Source organism: Ylistrum balloti, unplaced genomic scaffold (genome assembly GCF_031769215.1).
Source record: "Ylistrum balloti isolate Yb309-2 unplaced genomic scaffold, AGI_CSIRO_Ybal_v1 Utg369820, whole genome shotgun sequence".
Taxonomy (NCBI): Eukaryota; Metazoa; Mollusca; class Bivalvia; order Pectinida; family Pectinidae; genus Ylistrum; species Ylistrum balloti.
The window spans coordinates 189,080-207,886 of NW_026781988.1; the positions used below are offsets into that span (position 1 = coordinate 189,080).

An 18,807-nucleotide genomic window follows, 5' to 3' on the forward strand; every position below is an offset into this window, starting at 1 on the left:
GGTAAACCATCGGTACAGTATTTCCGCTTGTACCAAAGTTGTTTCGTTAGGTTGGTACAATCTGTGGAAGAAAGATATTGAACAATTACATTTAAAAGCAATCACAATAATCTATACAAGAAAAATACTATTAAGACTGAGATTCTCATTTCATGACTTTCCAAAAATACCGTACAACGGACTGTGTTCGCAAAGATTTGCTATTTTCATGATATAATTGCATATTGTACTGTTGTAGAGGATAATTGAAAAATGTGTTACGTCTTATATGTTTTTGTTTCGTTTCTACTCTACAAAAACATGACCTGACAAATATTTAATATTTGGTTTTAACACCAAGTTTTCACTCTCTTAACTAAATTTTCAGAAAGAATCTGCTTCATCGACGACACCGGCCAATCCAAGTCAGCAATGCCACGTTCTCAAATGAAATTATATTTCTAAAACAACGGAACGAAAATACAAACTATCGAGCATCACACACATCCAATTTCACGTCACACAAATAAACAGATCACTTTGTTACCAACCTTTCGGATTTATCAGGAAATACGATCCGTTCACCCTTCTCCAAAGATTCAGAAAGATATCGGAGAGGTTCAAAAGCGTAGAAACTGTCATAAACTTGTTGAATAATATGACCCGTTAAGGTTGAACCACTTCTCGGATGAGTAAATATCAGAACATGCGGACAAGGAGGAGTACCCAGTCCTTCTCTCGGGATCTGATGGATCTTCTGTATCAAATGTTCTCTCATAGTCATCGTCTTTACTGAAATGGATATAAATCCGTATATAATTCAATGCGATTGTTACCATGGTTACTAAATTCTTTTTATCGATCTATCATTCTTCATCGATGATCAAAAATATTGAACATTATGATTAACCAAATTGTTTTATTCTTAATATGAAAATCATCAATAATTCTTCTACATCATAACTTCTACCAAAATTTATTAGAGTTCTTCTTTATCTGAACAAACATGATATTACGCTGGCCGTGTTTGATACGCGTAAGTATCCCTGTAGAATCTGTTGTTGTATACCGTGTTCTCATTTGAGAACGTGACATTACTTACGTGGATTGACCTAGATAAACAAGGCAAGATGGTATGTTGGTTATCTATGTTTGAATGGATATCACTAACAATCATGTGAAGTCAGGTGCCATTAAGGATTTGAATATTCTTACGGTAGCTTTTCTTAGCTATAAGATATAACCCCCAGGAGGATTCTTTAATCCATGCATGTATTCTCCTAGTTATATATTTCAGAGTTAAAAGTAAGTTTAGAGAATGAATACTCAAATGGGTATTATTAATAAAATCGTTTATGGCTTGTAAGTTATGAAAACTTTGTAGATGCTTGTAATTAATCTAATTAAACATGCAATTGATGCATTGCGAAAACGATAAAACAATTAACATAGGTCATATTTGGCTTAGTATTATTTGTAACCTCAGGAAATCCGCGAAAGCCAGGTAATAGGCCCTAAAGTTAAGGGCTCATCCTAAAACCTAAAAAATGCAACCCTATCCCAAGAGTTGTGGTAAACTTTGAGTGAAAGACTGCACATACTTTCTGGTGAAAACCAAGTTAGATGTCTTAAGAAATGAAGTCACTTTCTGCAGGATTTCTAGTTTACATTTATCACTCAATCCTAGTGTTATGGTGAAAGGAAGAGTCTCGACAAGGTTTTCAAAAAACTAGTGTAATTGCTTTGTGAGATAAAAATGTATTATTAAATTAATAAAGATAACTTTTAATGGTCAGAAACAGTATTCCTTGTGTGCCTGTTGTTTTCAATAATGAGAAAATTTATCACCATTTTTTCATTAAGAAGGACTTTTAAGTTCAGAGCTGTCAATCATAACTTAAATTGGAAGAGGTAATAATACTGAACGTTGGATCAGCGAATAGGATAATGATTTCATTCTCTGCTAGAATGCAAGTCACTTGGTGAATATACGAAATATTAAGATAATGATATTTAGGTATAAAATCAATGGAGCAAAGAATTTATGGCATTAGCTTTACATTCATACCAAATGTCTGTATTTTTTTTCCAAACCCGCTACCATACTAGAAAAAAACCTTCCCGTAAAAAGCATTGAGTTTGAGCTTTAAGTTTACTAGAGACTTTAAATATGGCTGCACACCACAACATCGACACAGTAAGGCCGTTCATACCAACTCTATACATTTGTGAAGATCTTACACAAAGAATGCAGATAACCACGACAGGGGGTGGCGGTGTTCCATTTTCATTTGCCAAAGTGTCATCGAATTTGTGTGTTGAATTAATTTTTTTTTCATGTCCCCATTTTATTTGGTGTTTTTAAAGCGTTACTAAATCGCACGATGTTTAAAGGAATGAAAGAAGAAAAGCAATTAGCTTAATTTCTTTACTGTTTACCTGTTGGTTTACGCGTTGGTAGGTCAATTCTTACTGTAGTGAAGTCCTTTAGGGCGTGTCGAGGATCGTTCCTTATAAGGGTAATATACACAGAACATAACATGCTTGCCGTTAGTATGGAGAGAATTAGGAAACAGCTGTAGAGTATATCCACTCTGAAAGCCATGATATCGATGGTATATTTAGGTTCCTCCTATGTCAAGTTATAACTTCTTTCTAACCGATTCATTGACGCCAACAAAGGTATGCAAATATATCAATGAAAATGACGCTTCTAGCGTAATATTGGTCTTGTGTAAGACCACACAGTATCTAAACCATATATTAACCTCTTGTCTACAAGCTGTGAAATTACGGTAGGCATTGAGTATATTTTAGTAGTATTCCACGTGATATTGTCAGGCAAGACACATTGTGTATGCTTACTGCTTAAACAAAATTATCCGTTGACTTATCTTTGAACAATACCTTGCATTGTATGGCCTTTTTTATCAGTCTTTATTTCCGAATTAAGCAATATCATACATGTGTCCATAGGCGTGTAGATTTATTATCTTTTTAAATTACATGACCCCTACGATATTCTCAATATCTTATTTTTTGTCATTAACAAGATGTTCTGCTTAGTTTTTGTCTAAGTTATAATGGTTTATCAGGAAAAATAACAAAAGACAAAAACATCAACACCAAGTACATTTGTTCTCCTTTTATTACTTATCTCAAATACTTAATACTGTATATCAAACATTCTAAAACTAATTAATCTATTAATGAACATTTGTTACCGTTACTTATGTATGTACTTGATGATATCCTAAAAACATCTGATGTAGGAATTTTTCCGAAATTTATTTAACATGGACAGGTTGCACCTCCCCGTCTTTATTTTGTCTTTTCTTTCGTTTACTTTGGACTTTCCGAAGACGCCTTCTTGGCTTCAAAGCATTAGTGATGAGTCCCAGAAGGACGAAACAGATGTATAATGTAGCATCACTGACGAGTCCTAGACAGACGAAATAGCTGTATGATGCAGCATCCCTGATGAGTCCCAGAAGGACGAAACAGATGTATGATGTAGCATCACTGATGAGTCCTAGACGAACGAAGCAGCTGTATGATGTCGCATCACTGACGAGTCCCAGAGGGACGTGATGTATTATACATATATATGTGTATGCGTGTGTGTGTGTGTGTGGTTGTGTGTGTGTGTATTATACATATATATGTGTGTACGTGTGTGTGTGTGGTTGTGTGTGTGTGTGTGTGTGTGTGTATTATTTCATCTGCTTTATTCATAATAATAAACATGTTAGATTTCTTTCGCTGACAAGCGAGTTCGATGTATTCCGAAGATGATCTTCGTTTTTTATGTTGATGTACCCAAGTTGATGATAAACATCGCTGCACTGATCATCTATAATTTTAACATAGTCATATTTAATACTCTTACGCCAATTGACGGCTGTTTTTTGGGAATTTGTTTTCTTTGTACACCAGTAACAGCCTGCATTATCGACACTTCCACTGGTAACCGATCTGACAAAGACCTGTAAATACTTATCAAAATCCAAACCTAAAAAACTGAACAACCTTTTCGATGTTTCAATCGGAAAAATTGCAAACCTTTCGTACATAAGAATTTTCACCTGTTCTGAATAAAGCTTCCATATTTCAGTAAGGTATCTTATTTCCTCGTGCAGTTGTGTACACATTGTCCTTGATTGATCCTTCACAATATTCCACTCCGTTGGGTCTAAAGCAGCTTGGGAGGCAAGTCTTCCCCTGGGGTCCCTCACAAGATATACGATTTTGAGATGCGGTATCCGTTTTAATAGAATTGATATAGTTTCCAGACTAAACAAGCGTACTGTTTTGATGGCGCGTACTCTAGCCTTTTCACAAGTTCTTTGTAAATATGGTACACATTGTGATACTGATCCATATTTGTTTCGTTTAAGACAATAGGCGTAGGCCTGTAAATTAGTTGAATATGATTGAATAAACTTGCTTTTCAGGTCTTTGATGTTGATACGACAGAAATCACATGTAAACCATCTGTATACTAAATCGGCTTCCACCCAAACGGCATCTCGAGTGTAGTTGTAGTTGCTAGAGAATTGAAAAAGGAAACTATAATTGAAGTACAGAATCATGGAAAAAAAACATGCTGTGTGAAGTTCAATAAATCATTCTAAAGGTAGATTAGAATTAATTGTGTCAACACCAACATAAAGAAAGTAATATGAAAATACTGCCTTCAAAACAAACGTGAAAACGATATGAGGAGTAATGATACTGTACGGAAGTATATTTGTGTACTCTGCCTAGTCCTGATCACATTGTCTTGAATAAAATAAGTAATAGTTATAACGGTCATGTGACCCTAACGCTTTAAGTGGTCTAAACTTTGAAAAAAAAATGCTTATTTATAATACGCCAAAAACAGACTGACCGTTTTGTGCCATTTAGATAAATGACAGTTTGCCCAAGTTGCATGGACTCGGCTGCAAATCGAAGTGGTTCAAACGCATAGAAACTGTTTTCATACTTCTGAATGATGTCACCTGTCAAGGTCGAACCACTACGGGGATGTGTAACGACAAGCACGTACGATATCTTCCTCTTGGAATTAAGCATGCTGAGTGCGCGAACGGACTGTGACGGTTCACTAGGGCATAGCTCTGAAATAGAATTTTTTACATTTTAAATATATATTGAAGAAAATAATTCCCCAACTAAATGTATTTCATTATTGATTTTACAATTTCTCACGATTCTTGTAATATCACTATTGCCAGGTTAAAAAGAAAATAATTGCTTACTTACGAGTGCTCTCTCTTAAACATAATACTTAATTCTTCCTTCCATTAACATGATTTGGGACATTCCATTTGCTCCACGGATTTATTTAATTGAATAAATAAAACTCCTTAATTATCATTTGCTAATTATGCTTCTGTATTACAATAATTAAGATTTATTTTCTATCAAAGATAAGAATACGAACTTCCCCCGTTTGTATTGGATTCCTTAACTGCACAAAAACCCATATATATGGTCGTCTAGCTATACAATCAACCCTTTAGTAAAGCTACTAATCATCTATCAAAACATCTTTTGATATGTCACTCTGCACAATACTATACCCCAGTCTTAACTGAAAGAATGCATTTGATCTCTTGTTATGATCTCTTGTTATGAGAGCTTTGTTTTTCAATAAAGGTGATCGATGGTAGAAGAAAATGATTGTGAGTCGTATTTGGTGAAAAATATGTCCAGATCGAAGAGAATATATATACATAAGGAGACGAAATCATAAAAATTATCAAGTTTCTGGCTGGCAACATCTTCTTTGAGTTTGGTGGTCAGATCTTCCAACCAACAACTGGTATACATTTGCGAACTACCTGTACCTCTCTGTTTGCTGACATGTTTTTGTTTTCATATATCAAAAATGGTCACATGGACCTTGCAAATTCGGTTAATTCTACTTTCAGGTATGTGGACGAGGTCTTGATTTTAGATAACAAGAAATTCATAGATCACGTCTATCGGATATAACCAACAGAGTTGGTGATCAAAGACATGACAGACCTTTCTGCATTAACCGCTCATCTCGTTCTTTCTCGTGTTTTATTGAATTTGAGTTTGGATTATGATTATGTTGACACGTGGGTAATTTTTTTACTTGTTTTGTTTGCTTGTTTGTTTTTTTCTGTTTTGATATTTGATATTAATGAGTTGAAAACAGGTAAGTTGTTATCTTTAATTCTGGAATAATGGATATTAAAATAAAAACACTGCACATTCATAAATGATGTACTTAAATTCAGCTAATAGTCTCCATTGTGATTTAATATGTCCATTACCATCCTTATAGACAAGCATAGAAAGGAAAATACAATTTGCATATAATATCGAACGCTGGGATTCTTTTCACTAACAAATATGTATGTCCAAGTATTGTTTAAAATATCAAAAACAAGTATATTAAACAAATCGGCAAAATACACAGGTTTATATCTTTCCTTTCTCATGCTTTTTCGCGATTTTTTGGAAACAGAAACTTTCCCTCATAAATAAAAGAAACAAGAAAACATCAACATGTCAACATAATCATAATCCAAACTCAAATTCAATAAAACTAGGACAACACATAAACAAAGGAAAGATTTACACTTAGACTCTTGAAAAAAGTACAAGGAGAATAGGACCAGGTGTTCCGGAAGAGTGGACGTCTTCTGCTTCATCGACGACACCAGCATTGTAAACTTTGGTCAATCCAAGTAAGTTATGAGATATTTTACCTGTGGAATTTGATCGGCATCAAAAAGGGTGGTTCCACAAGAAACTTGAACTATAACCATTGACATAAATAAAATATGCCCGAATAATACACAGACAGAATACACTTACCGATCGGGTCTTTTTTAAAGGTATGCGTGGAGTAAATCAACGTGAACATTGCACCCAATCCAACCGTCACAATAAGCGTGAAGATAGACACAAGACGTAAAGCCATGACGAGTGTTTCTGTATCTAACCACTACAAAGTATCCACATCACTTGTAGTTCTATTTAGTAACATCACCAACAGGACATGTGACTTAAACCGAGTTAAAATATCCTGTATCAAGAATATCATGCTGGTAATTTATGTTAATCTGTTGATCAAATATTGACCTATTAATCTTTCCTAACAAACTGAAACAATGTAAGTCTATAAATAGAATACACAAGCCAATTGGTCATGATTCGTCTAGAGGCCTGTTTTACTATTCAAACATGATCTGTTCAATAATGGATTTAAAACAAACATGTTATCCTTGATTATCAATTAATTAATGTAGCAATTATAAATGAGTTTTTGAACATCGCGCGGCATAATGTCAGATAAAGCAGCAAATATCAAAGTGATCGCTTCGCTCTGTGTTCTATTTGAAATTACAAAGATCTTAACTTATGAAGCAACACTTAACCGAATCACAATCACCTGTGCCTGGGTAAACTATACACACAATGCTCATCAGCAAGTACCTTCTGTCCAGGTAAGCAAAAAAAAAAAAAAAAAACATTTATTTTTATCATGACCAGCAACTTGAATAGGTGTAGGCCCCTGCATACATTTGAAAGGTTAGTTTTCTGTTTAAATTGTGTTATTACTTAGCAAAAGAGACGAGATCAACTTTACCTCATAGATACACGTGTAGATATTCACAAGTTAGTTAATTGGTGTATTATGAAGTTTTCAGTAGACGAAATAATACATTCTATATAACGTACATTAGAATCTACGAATAAATCGATTTTTTTCAGAATTTATTATTTTTTAATGATTTTGTAGGTTAGCAAAAACAATTCTCTTTTCGCGAAAAGCGTATCCGGATTTTCTTCCGGACACCTGGCGTATTTTAGTGGCGACATGCGCTAAGCACTGTTAACAAGATGGCGGAGACGACAACAGTCATGGCTCGTGGATACAAAATCGAACCACTGAAAATATACTTAGACATTTTTTACACGAAAGTGATTGTTTCGGATGTTTGAGTTTATTTTGTAACAACAGATTCCTTGATTATGTTTAAAAATGCCCAGAAGGACTAGAAAAATACCCGTCCCTTGGCCGTATGATATGTGATGGGAACATTTATGACATTTTTTCCCCATTTCGAAGGGTCTTGCAGAGAAACTTAGATGTTTTGTACAATAAATCTGTGTTGAATAAATATTTAGATGTTGTTATTTTTACATAATTAGAGGGAATTCCTGCATATTTCATTCGCAAGGTATGATGGACACTTTTCTCGTTAAAGGTTTCAATTTGGGTACGGTAGCGATACGGGTACTGTCGTGTTTCATTAGTTTCATTACTTACAAAGTAAAGCTTTCAGTTAGAACTAGTATCCAAAAATGAGTAAAAAAAAAAACAAAAAACAAAACAAAAAGACACTATGTAATATGGCAATAAAAGAGAAAAAAGATGCGTAAACCCACCCCCCATGAATTATTAATATTACAAAAAAAAAAAAAACAAAACAAAACAAAAAAAAAACAAGAAAACATACATCATTAAATGAGTTATCAAATAGCACTATGTAATATGGCAATATGTTTTATGGTGTTAATAGCTGCCAGTAAATGCGATGGTAAAGTGGCGCAGTGGTACATTGTATAACGCATCTTTGCCGAGGTGATAAATGTCTGATAGGATATGTAATGATATGCGTAAACTGTTCTGTTCCGGTTCCTCGCACAATATAAAAATCCTTGGGCTCTTTAACATGAATTATTAATATTACACAATGTGCAATGGTTTGGAAATAAATAGCAACAATATAGATAAGTATCATTGTGATGCATTGGACTCATTACGTTTGTCGAATCACACAATGTAACACAATGCGCAATGTGCGCACGATGTCTGCACAATGTGCAATGTGCGCACGATACCTGCACAATGTGCAATGTACGCACGATGTCTGAACGATGTGCAATGTGCGCATAATGTCAACACAATGTGCAATGTACGCACGATGTCTGAACGATGTACAATGATCGCACGATATATGCACAATGTGCAATGTGCGCACGATATCTGCACACTGTGCAATATGCGCACGATGTCTGCACAATGTGCAATGTGCGCATGATATCTGCACAATGTGCAATATGCACACGATGTCTGCACAATGTGCAATGTGCGCACGATGTCTGCACAATGTGCAATGTACGCACGATGTCTGCACAATGTGCAATGTGCGCACGATATCTGCACAATGTGCAATGTGCGCACGATGTCTACACAATGTGCAATATGCGCACGATGTCTGCACAATGAACTGTTTTATTCTCAGAATCATCTTTAATCTCATGCCGTCAGAAAGGGATTTTTACTTTCATTAAAACTTTATTACTTTCATTTTCCTATCATTTTGTAAACAAACCATGCATATTCAGATAAATCTTAAGTGTTGTACATGTTACACAGGGTCTCTAGCTAGTACTGAACTGAAACATTCACGTATACATGTGAATGTTGTTGTCGGAGGCACACCACTCATTACCCTGAGAGGTGTAAAAATAGAAAGACCAATTAATGACGAGTCCAGTGCTATTTCGAAACCTGTCAAATTAAAATGACTTTTATAATCATGTAATTGATCCTAACTCAAAACAACAAAATCATTATCTATATTTAGTTACTGAAGTAGAATCTATGATATTAGTAAAGAACCTTATTATGTATGAGTCCATCCCATAGGTAGCTGTTTGTCGTTAGAGCGTAACTTTTGACCTCGTGATATATTGCAGAGATTTTAACATTTAACAACAGTTCAGAAAGTTGGACCAATTTGCTACATTGGGGAATCAAAATGGGAGGTTTTAACAGCATGAAATCTTTATTTTTCTCTATTGTTTTAATTGTAGTTATGTATGTATCAGTGACTATTATCTCATACGGGAATACATATGATTTGCTGTCCAGATTCGAGACCGAAGGTAAATAATTCATTTTGAACACCCCTTATCTCGTATATCTCATTTACTAGATTTCTGATATTTTTTTCATTTAATTGTTTCTGTACAAACTGTTTTCCAATATATCTTATGTCATTAAGTTATTTTTTTGTTTTCTAATATTTCAATCAATGTCAAATCGTATTTGGTGTATTATGTGTCATTTTCAATCTCTACTAACAAGGTATCAATAACTTCACAATCCAGCTGGTGTGGTATCAGGAGAAAGCGGAAGTTGGAATAAAGGAATACATATATATGCAGAGTCAATATTAGACTTTCGCGATGAGGAAACTGAGTCAAATCGTGGGAGAAACCAATTTATATTGGGATAATGGCCATCAATAGGGCTTTCAAATACCTGTTTGTATGTATGGACACCTCTTCAGAAAACATACTTGTGTTTCTGTAGCTTTGATCCTAAAGTAAATAATTAGAATTCGATTAGTGCGTTTTACTGGGAACCACTCTTCATTTAGCAACGTTTAATTTAAAGAGACGAACTGCGAAGAAAAAGAGAGTTTCAATTTCGCGTACTTAAAATGTTAAATTTTCCTGTCATATACTCATTATAGATTGATTTGACGTTCAAATGTATCTACTGATATTTTTACAGAAATACGAAATAACACCACCCCTATTTCAAGTGTTCGTTCTTTCCGTGCCTGTGTAGCGTATTTTCAGGCATCACACATTTACGTCACCAGCTTTGCAACACTCCGCTCTAAAATATAATTCATACAGATTTTAATAAGGCTTTGATGCTTATTTCTCTTCAATAAAAAGCTATTAAGTTTTTTTTAACTTGATGACAAAATAATTAAATAACGTACGTTTACTAACGCGGGAATAAAACACACAATCTGAAAGAAAAATGCAGCTTTTAACTTCAGAAGAAACACTGTCTGTAAGATACTGGCCTTTTCGTTTGTTTGGTGATTGTTGTTTTAAAAATCTAGCCCTTTGGAATAGCTTTCAGCGCCATCGTTTAGTGCGTGACTCGATATCACATATAACCTATCTACAGACAAATTTCTTGTCAGTGTTGTTGTAATGTAGTTGTTTGTCCGAAAGGCAAAAAGGCAGGGTCAGATTATTCCAAATATTGTTTTTGTATTCTTCATTTGACGATGTGGGTGGTTATTATACTAATCGCTTATTTCTCTGGAATTTCAAATCATCCTTTTATGTCCAGATTTGCAACAAATGCCGAAGCTCAAGAACTGCTTAAGCTAGTGACCTCAGTTTTTATCATATTATGTGAATTAAAAAGAAAACACTTTCCACAGGAAAAAAACTGGGATCAAAGGTCAACTTTGGGTTTTCGGTAGGGGTCAAAGTTCAAAAGTGTTATTTTCAGTTTCAAACTTTGATAAACTTCTTCTCAAGTTATGCAAAGCCTTGAGTCTTGATATTTCAAGTGTAAGATGTCTGTTTAATTATCTCTCAAGTTTGTAAATATAAATGACCTTGACTCACTTTCAAGGTCACAGGGGTCAATTATGTAAAAATCGTTAAAGGTAATTTCTCCATTGTTAAGCAGCCCAAAGTCTTCACCTTTGGGCATAAATATTCTGTGGACATTTCCTGTCGATTGATATAAGAGAAACGTACCTCAAAATTCAACTTCCGGTTTGCAGTAGGGGGTCAAAGTTGAAAAGTGCTGTTAAGGGTACCAATCTTTGAAAAAACTTCTTCTCAAGTTCTGAAAGGCCTAGAGGCTCTTTATTTCACATTTATGAAGCATATGTAACTGGCAACAACGTTTGATAATATAAATGACCTTGACTCACTTTCAAGGTCACAGAGGTCAATTAACTAAGAATCGTTATATGACAGTTTCTCACTTTCTAAAAGGCACACAGTGGTGCAAATTGATTATAAACCTTCTGTGGAGACTTCCTATTGATTGTCAGAAGAAAAACTTCCCTCAAAATGCCAACTTCCGGTTTCCGAAAGGGGTCAAAGTTCAAATATACAAAATAGGGTACCAGTGTTCAATAATCTTCTTGTCAAGTTTTACAAGGTCCAGAGAACTATTATTGGCGATATACTGATCATCAGATGTTACATTATAAGGCTTGCAAATATGAATAACCTTGACCGACATTCAAGGTCACAGGGGTAAAATATGTTTGAACTTTTAAAAAGTGTATTTCTTCGTTATTATGTAGTTATATCTCCTTAACGTTTCAAGATTCAAAGTTCATCTTTGGGTATGTTGTAGAGACTAACAAACAAGGAATCTTTCTCATATATTGTTATCAGGATCAATGTCAACTTCCGGTCAACTTGTCGCCAAAGAAGTGAAAAGCCCGCAAAATTGTTTGCAACAATTTCTAGTTTTATTTTATTTTAGAAAGAAACATGGTGTGATTTTAACTGATAAGATACTTTTGTGTAAATTTATTTGAGATGTAATTTTCTTAGATATGTATGCATTGGCTTTGTATCGTTTTGTTGTTATTTGTTGATAACTAAATCTTACTATAATGACTATATACACCTACTGTATCACCAAACACAACCATGTTCAACGCTCGTTAAGGCAATTTTTACGAAAGGAGCTTAGTACGGCAAACCGAACGAAGATGAAATCCATCTAGATTTATGTAATACAATATATAGGAAAATGTGAATGCTTGATCAGATACTTTCCTCAATAGTATAAGTCGCTTCTAAAAGCTTATGAATTCTTGATCTGCACCTGTCTTGTTAAACAATTTCTCTGAAACAAAGTTGCGCGCATGGTATAAGACCTCCTTTGAATATGTATCAAGATGGACAAGATTTTTTTCGCGAAGGTGTATAAAGGCTTATTTTTGATTGGAAAACGTACTCTTTGCTGGACACTTGTGTATGCGGTTAGTGCCTGATAATATACTGCTCCAAAAAGCTATTCCACGTTTTTGTTCAATATAAAGCTGGATGTGTTTGTTATTAGTTAGTTTGTCTTTTGGTTCCGTTGTTATATACCTTGTACTCATTTGAGAACGTGACATTAATTACTTGGAATGACCAAAATTTACATGACCGGTGTCGTCGATGAAGCATAAGGCGCTTACTTTTCCAGAACACGTGGTCTCTTCATACTATTTTTCATCTGCATCCGTGTAAATATATAGTAGTATAATGAAAGTAAAGTAGTTTATATTTGCACTGGTTTTATTTGAATTTGAGTTTGGATTATAATATGTTGACTTGTTGGAAATGTCTTGATAGCAAGGCTAGATAGTCCCATTACACAGGTGACCCTTAACGAGTTCCTATTCACAATCTGATCTTCCCATTTATATTACCACTCTCGATAAAGTGTTTTTCACGCTTTGTTTGACAGATATTCAGATCGTCGGATTGATATGTAAATAGTTTGGAATGTGTGAAATTAGGCATGCGTAGACACGTTCAAAAATTCTAGTTATTTATCCTATATCTACACTTTCCCCAAATAATTCCTCTCTTCTCTGCCAAGAGTTAAAACCATGATATCAAGTATCGTTTTAGCCATGAAACGATGTCTTATGTTTTAGCCTTGGGATCTCGTGTAATAAAATATAGAATGAATTGTCTTGTTTCAGGAAATTCTAATTCTTCAAAGTTTCTTGCACCACAACAACTAGAAGCTGAAGGTAAGTAGGCAAACTGACGTATTCCTGCGAGGTAAACCAGTAACAAGTAATTGAGCTGGTAGGTTAAATTTACTTCGTTAAAATGTTCAGAGTTTACATATTTTCAGTCTAAATTGATGATATCTATCACTGTCCACAAACTGATCAAAGCCGATAAAGACCTTTATTAACGATATGTAAATCTTTAGTTTTAAATGTGTTTATATACAGTTGAAACTCGTTGTCTCGAAATCGCTTGAGTCGAAATTCCGTTTGAGTCGAAATAATTCTCGATTTCTTTTCCTTCTATATCTTTTATTTATACATCACTATATATTAGTGCAGATTACTCGAATTTCATTGAGTCGAAATTTTGTTGAGTAAAAGCGATTTTTGAGTCCCTTTAATTGTAAAGCAAAAGAAAATTCACTTCGTGGTCTCGAATTTCAATTTTGCTAAAACATCGGCACGTCTTCGGACGAAATCAATCCATACCTACACAAAGTAGAAAGTCACCTGCGCGTAACACATGTCTAATTACGGCATATTAGTCCATTGTATACACAGCAATTGGTCTCTGACGATTTATTACCAGTCTAATTATCCAATTAAATTTTGGCTAAAACATCGCCACGTAGATTGGGTATAGTTCGGGACAACGAACCATCCTTCTTACGTGTTGAGCAATCGCGCTAACAACATTGTACTTCCGGTGCACAAAGACATTGAAGTTGTTTGGCTTACTGGAGACATGCAGAACATGATTCAACAATGGTATATGTAGCAAAATGCTTCCCAATAAATTTATAAGAAAAGACTAAAAACAAAACAAAAATACAAAAACAAAAACAAAAAACAAACAAAAAAACAAACAAACAATGTGGTCACACGTGTCTCATTGATGCTTTGCATAAATATTTGTTTAAAAAGAGCGCTAGATTCCATTCACAAAGATGGTTGACCAAAGGATAATGAAAAAAAAAACAGATAGAGATACACGAACAAGTTTATTTTAGCTAAGACACCAAAATGGTCCAATTTACGGTATAGGAAGACATTTATATTGACGTGGTGTTAAAATGATGTTAAGTTAATATGTTGCATTAATACAATGAAGTGTTTTATACATTGATAGATACCGGACCAGCTTGTGTGCTTGTGTTAACGTACATGCGCAGTGGATCAACTATGATTGGAGACATATTACAACACCATGAAGGCAGTGCTTATATGTTTGAACCTTTAAGATACATTGAAGAAGATATCATGCAGGGAAACAACGTAACTTTTCTTAATTCAACACAAAGGTATTGTTCTCCAAAAATCTGATACAATTCAATGGTTACTTATGGCTTGCTTTAACCTGTTCGCGATTCATGTTCAGAATAAATACACGTGTACTTGACGTTGTTCTAAAATTGTCTGATATGACAATTACGAAATATATTCAATTATGGGGCTGCTGCCATCTATATTTTGACTTTTCTTTCGATCTCTTTTCTCAGTCGTCTCTTAGGCTTCAAATGTTTGGTCCGTAGCATCACTGACAAGTCCTGCAAGGATGAAACAGCTGTATGATGCAGTTTAATTTATTGTTTGACTTTACTGTATTTAACTCTAAATGATTAAAAGAGGTTATCCACTGGTTTGTCTATTCTACAATCTACATATCTTACGAGTTTCAATTTAATTACGAATTGACCATGCCGTCATCATGACCTTTCGATGGAACAACAATAAACTGTCGTCAATTATGTCCACGTGAGGGGACACGTGATCGATGTATTTTTTCATGATCATTACTTTCAGTTGTACAATTTCCTAAATAGTTTTCATATCATGCGAAATATCTAATGTAAATGGTCATTTCATTGACAGATTATTCAACAAGAAAGACACCACTTCGATATTAGCGGAGATGTTGTATCGATGGTACAAGTGCGATGTAGAGAAGATCAACATAAAAGATCTCACAAGCATGATGCTGGCCCACTCTAATGTCTTCGCAGATTTCTACAACTGCTTTAAAAGGGCAAAATTTAACGAAACTAAATACCGCATCAAAAGTTGTTTAAAACGTTTTACAAAACCTTGCAATTCTAGTAAAGTTTGGATCATAAAGACCATTCGCTTAGAAATGGCTTCTGTGCAATTGTTACTTAAATGGCTTCCAAGGCTGAAAGTCATACATTTACTACGGGATCCAAGAGCAAGAATATCCTCGCAACTGAGACTGCGATTAAATGACAGTTTGTTACACGCTGCTTCAGAATGTAATCGAATGTTGTCTGATATCAAATTAGCAGAACAACTTTATCAACAATACCCACAAAGTATCAGAATCCTACAATATGAGCGTTTCACAAATGACTCCATAGAAAAAACAAAAAGCATGTATCAGTTTTTAAATTTCAATTTTACGACACAGATACATGACTACGTGAAGGCAGTTACGTTACAAAGGAATTTGAGTAGAAATTGCGACTGGTGCGTTAAAAGGACGAACTCAAAGCTAGCGTCTTCTAAATGGAGGTTAACTATGAAATACCAGCATGTCCAACTAATAGACAGGCAGTGCGTGAGCCTGTATAAAAGAGTAGGAATCTTGGAGATAAAAGATTCGCAAAATCTCAAAAACCTGAATGTTAGTACTCAAATGGAGACGCCGTTGAAATATATGTCACTTTAGACAAACAGACACGGATAGCTCCCCCAACATGCATAAATCATCATCCATGATATAAAAATATCGTGCAAAGATTCAAATTGTCCTATTGAGGTATTTGTGCGATATGAAAAAAGCCTGTGTTCATTGCAAGCAATTATGCCTGGTGATTCCGCTGACGTTTCCCCTGTTGTTATTTAAAGAACATTTTATTTCTGTTTTTTGTTTCTGTTTCTCGTACACGCACACGTTCGTTGTCGAGGGGTTTCTTTTAAACTGTTTTTGTAGTAGCGAAATTTGAGATTTTTTCGTGTAAAACCAATTTTTATGAGGTAATACTTACCATAACTTTGGTATGAAAATACAGTACCTACACCCATCTTTGTATCCCAACAACAAAAGATTCAAATAATCCCGACCTCCCTGTATATTATGATATAAACTAAGGAATTTATACATATATAATATTTTGTCAGTTCGCCATTTTTGTCTTATTTTGTATACAGTTTAACAAACTCAAAGTAATTATAAACATCAACAGTCTTTATTTTAAACAATCTGATCCACCTCACTATCAAGACCACTTTTGTCCAGTTCCCAAAGTGGTCTTAATAGTGAGGTTTCACTATACTGTCATTATTTACTGCTTGTGCCATGAGTGATTTGTGATGTGTGTGTGTGTGTGTGTGTGTGTGTGTGTGTGTGTGTGTGTGTGTGTGTGTGTGTGTGTGTGTGTGTGTGTGTGTGTGTTTACATTATGTTCCGAGGTGAATAGCATGACAACATATTCACGAGGTACTCTTTCCCGTCACCTCACTTTTCCGACCCCGAAATCGAATATCTACGTCACATGACATTTATCTATGTACCCCGCTTTAGTGGTGCAGTGTTGCACAGTGCATCGACTCCGCGATCTTCAAATTGGTGACCTAGCACACAGCTCGGGTAAATTTCACCTACTTCGCATAGCCGTTGTGGTGTTAAACACTGTGTGCTAACAGAATTTCGCTAAAGTGAGGTAACTTTCATGGACCTCACTAGACCGCTGTGGTGTTACCACACTGTGTGTTAACCCCTTAACTCCCAGGAATTTGTAATGACACTAAGGAAAATCTGTTATTTTGCATCAACGTTAATGTTCACCCTTTTCCAGTCAACTTTTTGTTACGCAACCCCCATATATTTAGAAACATGGGGATACAAGCTTTCCAATTTTTTGGACAAAAATAATGTTTTACGAACAATGATGTTACCATAGCAACCAGAATTTTTAAACATTTGAAAAAAAATTGTCGCAATCCTAGCATTAGTTAATGTTTTGGAAGATGAAGTGAATAAAAAATTACATCCGAAATTCATAATATTGTGAACTACTGGATTAGGAACCGATGAATACATATCTGCCAGAAATTTACTGATTCGTGGTTGTTGCCATGGTTACTAGCTCTTAATCGAATATTTGATGTTGTTGAAATAAGCAAATTTCATTTTGGTCTGCCTTAAGTTCATCACATAAGACAAGTTTTGTATAACAGTTTAGTCAACCACCAGAACATATAATAGGAAACTGAAAAGCTTATTTTTTGATGAACGTTAATATTGTGTGTAAAAACAATTTATCTCAGGAAGCATTGAATGAAAAGTTAATATGTACACATTATATAAGCTCTGATGTATAGATGTATGTCTAAATTACAAGCTTTACTGAATATTTATTTTCAGATGTCACAACCCAGTGTAGCAGAAATATGAAATTAATTTTTCAACGTGTTTACTCTGTATGTCTTATAGTTGTCATGATGAACTATATGTTTGAATGTATAGACAACTGAAAATACCTTTTTGTCAACAAAATCATAATCCAAACTCAAATGAATAAAACAAGGGCGAAATACGAACAATAGAAAGGTCTACACAAAACCTACTGAAAAAGTGCAATAAGAGTAAAAACATGTGTTCCGGAAGAGTAAGAGCCTTTTTCTTCAACGACAACATCCGTCGTGTTAACTTTGGTCAATCCAAGTCAGTAATGTCGCGTTCTTAAAACTGCATCGTTTGAACTCCTGTCTTACGAGTTTGATCATCAGTTAACGACTTCTTGCATTAAAATCGTGATAATGGGAACAGGCCCTTGATTATCGAATCAACTGTGACATGTAAATACCATAGGTTGGAGATGCAGGATAATGCTATCATGAAATGGAAAATTCGCGATAGGGAAATTAAAATTGAAATCATCATGTTGGTTTTGTTGTAGGAAAAGTTTGAGAAAGGCAGACAGGCTGATATAGAAAAGTCTGCCGTGTCTCCGATATCAGTTCTGGTGGGTAAATACGATGGACGTGGTCGTTAAATTTGGTCAATCCAAGTAAGTAATGTCACGTTCTCATTTTAGAACACGGAACAAATACTCGATCCTCAGCATATAATTTCAGTCTCCCATCAGTACAAGGTAAAGAATCTACAACATTCTACTTTACCGGCACAAAAGAATGGAATTCTCTTCCAGATTATATTGAAAGTATATCAAACAAGCTTAAGTTCAAAACCCAAGTGAAATGTCACTTTCAAAACAAAATGCAAGAGAATCATGATAGT

At 34.7% G+C, this 18,807-nt stretch overlaps 2 protein-coding genes across 2 annotated transcripts; one reads left to right on the forward strand and one right to left on the reverse strand.

Annotated features, from left to right (window-relative positions):
* Positions 1-3,710: 3,710 nt before the first annotated feature.
* Positions 3,711-6,940, reverse strand: LOC132545040 (carbohydrate sulfotransferase 5-like). The gene is made up of 3 exons (XM_060208710.1): positions 6,835-6,940; positions 4,871-5,099; positions 3,711-4,527 (listed from the first exon to the last, which is right to left on the reverse strand). Exons 1-3 carry the CDS (start codon positions 6,938-6,940, stop codon positions 3,711-3,713), a joined length of 1,152 nt encoding a protein of 383 aa, XP_060064693.1.
* A 1,578-nt stretch (positions 6,941-8,518) lies between these two features.
* Positions 8,519-18,562, forward strand: LOC132545041 (carbohydrate sulfotransferase 1-like). Its single transcript, XM_060208711.1, has 5 exons — positions 8,519-8,564; positions 13,515-13,565; positions 14,680-14,851; positions 15,423-16,188; positions 18,467-18,562. The coding sequence occupies exons 1-5, from the start codon at positions 8,519-8,521 to the stop codon at positions 18,560-18,562; spliced, it is 1,131 nt and encodes a 376-aa protein (XP_060064694.1).
* Positions 18,563-18,807: the final 245 nt, after the last annotated feature.

What these genes read in the sequence shown, in the direction of transcription:
- LOC132545040 (XM_060208710.1), bottom strand. Translation starts at nt 6,940, where the DNA reads ATGGCTTTACGTCTTGTGTCTATCTTCACGCTTATTGTGACGGTTGGA. An exon ending in CTTTAAAAAAGACCCGATCG is followed by an intron (nt 5,100 to 6,834) that starts GTAAGTGTATTC and finishes ATTCTATTTCAG; the next exon opens with AGCTATGCCCTAGTGAACCG. An exon ending in TATCTAAATGGCACAAAACG is followed by an intron (nt 4,528 to 4,870) that starts GTCAGTCTGTTT and finishes TCAATTCTCTAG; the next exon opens with CAACTACAACTACACTCGAG.
- LOC132545041 (XM_060208711.1), top strand. Translation starts at nt 8,519, where the DNA reads ATGGCAATATGTTTTATGGTGTTAATAGCTGCCAGTAAATGCGATG. An exon ending in ACAACAACTAGAAGCTGAAG is followed by an intron (nt 13,566 to 14,679) that starts GTAAGTAGGCAA and finishes ATACATTGATAG; the next exon opens with ATACCGGACCAGCTTGTGTG. An exon ending in TTTCTTAATTCAACACAAAG is followed by an intron (nt 14,852 to 15,422) that starts GTATTGTTCTCC and finishes TTTCATTGACAG; the next exon opens with ATTATTCAACAAGAAAGACA.